This window comes from Myotis davidii, unplaced genomic scaffold, assembly GCF_000327345.1.
Source record: "Myotis davidii unplaced genomic scaffold, ASM32734v1 scaffold685, whole genome shotgun sequence".
Classification (NCBI taxonomy): domain Eukaryota; kingdom Metazoa; phylum Chordata; class Mammalia; order Chiroptera; family Vespertilionidae; genus Myotis; species Myotis davidii.
The window spans coordinates 1127681-1131311 of NW_006295823.1; the positions used below are offsets into that span (position 1 = coordinate 1127681).

At 58.8% G+C, this 3631-nt stretch overlaps 1 protein-coding gene across 1 annotated transcript in view; it reads left to right on the forward strand.

Annotated features, from left to right (window-relative positions):
* The window catches only part of CAMSAP2 (calmodulin regulated spectrin associated protein family member 2), a 29877-nt gene that overhangs the window by 24984 nt on the left and 1262 nt on the right, over window positions 1-3631 (forward strand). Inside the window, 3 exon segments of the mRNA XM_015568448.1 lie at window positions 1252-1472; window positions 2412-2484; window positions 3091-3206. Of these exon segments, the coding sequence (XP_015423934.1) occupies window positions 1252-1472; window positions 2412-2484; window positions 3091-3206 (410 nt within the window).

Genomic DNA, 3631 nt, shown 5'->3' on the forward strand with positions numbered 1-3631 from the left:
TGGGAGGGGTGTGCAGAGGAGTGGAGCTTTTAACTGCATCCACTACCTGTTCTGTCCCAGGCCGGATGCTGGAGATGTCGGTGTTCTGGTATACTGAAAACTCTATTTTTGTTGATAGTCTAAAATGTATCACAAGGAACAAAACTGGCACATAAGAAATCTCTTGCCCACGGTCCCACGGCTGGTAAGTGACAGGGCAGGGACCAGAACGTGGGTCCTCAACGCCAAGCCCCTCCGCTCCTTCCCTGTGCTGAGCCCTGAGATGCTGAGTGAGCTTGCACCACAAGGGCTGGGCTGGGCTGGCCTCACAAGGCTGCCTGGAGAGTCCACCCCCTCAGTGACACTGCTAGAGCCAGGGATGGGTGGCTGCTAGAGGGGGCCGGTGAGGGGGGACAGGTGAGGGGACAGGTGAGGAGGGGACAGGTGAGGGCTGGCTTCTCACCGAGTTTCACTAGTAGATGTTAGACACTTAAGTGTATGGACAACTGAATTAATGCTGATTTTGGTGATTTTTAGACGCTGATTTGTTTTCCCAAAGGATTACTTGTTTGTGTATTTTCACCCTAAGTTGGAGGCATCAAAGTGAAGTTCTCCAGAAACCACATTAATTTTAAACAACTTCACTGGCCCTGGACGGGTGGGTCAGTGGTTAGAGCATCGTCCTGCTGCACCGTGGTTGGGGTTCAACCCCTGGTCAGGGCACACACACGACTCAGCCAATGAATGCATGGATGAGTGGAACCACAAATCAATGTTTCACTCACTTTCTCCCTTCCTCTCTCTCTAAAAAACAATAACTTGACTTGGTTTTTACATACACACACATACACACACTTTTTTAAATGGCATGTTTGTGTAGATTTTAATGACCTAAATTATCTGGAGCATATATATATTTTACCACAAGCGTATCTTTTTTTTTTTTTAATATATTGATTTCCCCCAGAGAGGAAGGGAGAGAGATAGAGAGCTAGAAACATCGATGAGAGAGAAACATCGATCAGCTGCCTCCTGCACACCCACCACTGGGGATGTGCCCACAACCCAGGTACATGCCCTTGACCGGAATCGAACCCGGGACCCTTCAATCCGCAGGCCGACACTCTATCCACTGAGCCAAACCGGCTTGGGCCACAAGCGTATCTTAAAGGACCATTTCCCCCACGTTGCTAACAGAGCAGTTCCCCCTCCCCCATCCCTCCCACGTCTGTTTTCTTGGCGCCGAGTGCGAGCTGACCGCTTGGTTCTCAGGCGGAAGACGGAGGAGGAGCGTCAGAGGAAGGAGGACGAGCGGGCGCGCAGGGAGTTCATCCGCCAGGAGTACCTGAGGCGCAAGCAGCTGAAGCTCATGGAGGACATGGACACGCTGATCAAGCCGCGGCCGCCCGCCGCCAAGCAGAAGAAGCAGCGCCCCAAGTCCATGCACCGAGACCACGTGGAGCCCCCCAAGACCCCCACCCAGGGCCCTCCAGGTAACTGGGTGTGGCGAGGTCTGTCCATGACACGCCAGCCTGTTGTCATGGTCACGTGTCTGCACGGTGCTCTGCTAGACCAGACCCGTCCGAGTTCTCCCACCTCCTGCCTGGGAGCCGGAGCGAGCAGGACGGCTTAGGTGGCTCACGTGGCTGCTGTGTGCATGTGTGTTTGTCATGTGTGTGTCCTGTGTGCATCTGTGTGGTCCCGTGTATCCCATGTACATGTTTGTCCCGTGTACATGTGTGATGCTGACCTGTTGGCTCTGCCCGGTGTGACCCCCGCATCACTCGCCCACTTTCCTCCTGTGAGTCCAGGGACCCCGCCCTGGCCTGGGGTGTCAGGCCCACGTCGTGCAGGGCGAGTGTGGGGCCGAGTCCCGGCTCCTCTGACAGGCGGGGTTGCAACCCCAGCTCATGCTTTTCGAGTTGGGAGGACGTGTCTTTTTACAAATGCAACACGCAGGCTCACTTTTTAAAACGATGTTTGTTTTGTTGCAACTGAAAACCATTGAACGTCTTAGGGAATTCCCAGTGACTCCAAAACAGGGAAAATAGCAGGACGGGCTCTTCCAGGCCCTGACACGTGATGCCCGTCTTGGCTACAATCAGTCAGTTTTCACCGGGAACGAGGGAGTCCTGGGTGCCGTTCATTCTGCTAGTTCATTTTCTTTTCTCCCGTGAGCAGCACCTCATGCCTCACGTTGCACGTTCCTCCTGAATGACTCCAGCAGCAGCGAGCCCGGGCTTTGCTGGAGAACAGGCTCCTCCTTTCCAGGGAGCAGGGCCTGGCCGCGGGCAGCGCTGTGTGGAGAGGGAGTAGAACGGGGAGAGCGCGGCCGCCCTTCCCACAGGTCATGAGGGCGAGCGAGCGGCCGCCTCCTGCTGCTGTGAGGGCGGCTGCTCTCACTCAGGTCACAGCTTCATTGTGTCTTTCAGTCTCCAGCCTCTCCCTGGCGTCACTGACCACAGGCGACAGCGAGAGCGTGCAGTCCGGCAAGAGGACACCCAGGTAATCCACCCGTCTGTCTGTCCGTCCGTCCGAACGTCTGAGGGAGGGCTCCGTCTCAGGATGAAGTCGTCCTGGCCGCCAGCGCTCACAGGCTGTGCTCACTAGGATAGAGCGGTGAAGACGTGTGTACAGAGGGTCTGTTCACCTTTCAGCCAACAGAGCCTAGAACTAGTGACATTGATAAGACGCTTTTATAAGCGACAGACGTCGGCAGTGATCGCTGACGGGGTCGTGGCAAAGCCACGGGCGGCGGAACCAAAAGGCACCAGCCTCGAGCTGTTTCCTGCCAGATACAAAGCGTCCCCCCGGGTCGGCCCAGAGCAGCTGCCGAAGGCACAGGGCTCCCGCTGCCCCCTCCCCGTCACCTTGTTCCCAACCCGCAGAGCAGCTGCCTGGTGCCGCCAGCCTCAGTGTTGCCATCCTGTTGTGTGAGTGGCATCTCCACAGGGAGCCCTTCACTCCCTCGGTGGTGCCCACGGGTGCTCTGCCGGGCCCTGGGTGCAGGCCCAGCGTGCTCTCGGTCGCTGGGTGGTGGGGGGGAGCTCTCACGGGTCCCTCTGGCCACGCCCTCGTGTCTGACCCGTGGCCGTGTGTCCTTGCTCCCAGGTCGGAGTCCGTGGAGGGCTTCTTGTCCCCGAGCCGCTGCGGCAGCCGGAACGGAGAGAAGGACTGGGAGAACGCGTCCACCACGTCCTCGGTGGCCTCGGGGACAGAGTACACAGGTGGGCGCGGCTGTGCCCTTCGCGGCCGAGAGGGCGGACTCCACGCGGAGCTCCCGGCTCACCCGGTCCCACTGCACAGGCTGTGGCCGGGCCTGTCTCGGGCTGCAGGTCCGCTCGGGAGGGCGTGACTGGACCGCATGAGCTGAGAGAAGTCTCCGCGTGAACCCCATCCTCTCGCCGTTGCTGGGCTGTGATTGGGCCGGAAGACGTCAGTCTGTGGGACTATGCGGCTTTAAAACCATTCCTCGGGCCCTCCCAGCCCCGGGCTGTGTTGGTGCCGCTGGGACCCAGGCTTCACGGGTGGGAAACGGAGCGGGAGGGAGAGAGCGGGGAGGGGTGTGGCCGCTGGCAGGAGAGGGGAAGGCACCGGGTGGGCATCAGGCCTGTCCAGGTGGGACCTGCAGAGGAGCTAGAGGTGCCGCCGC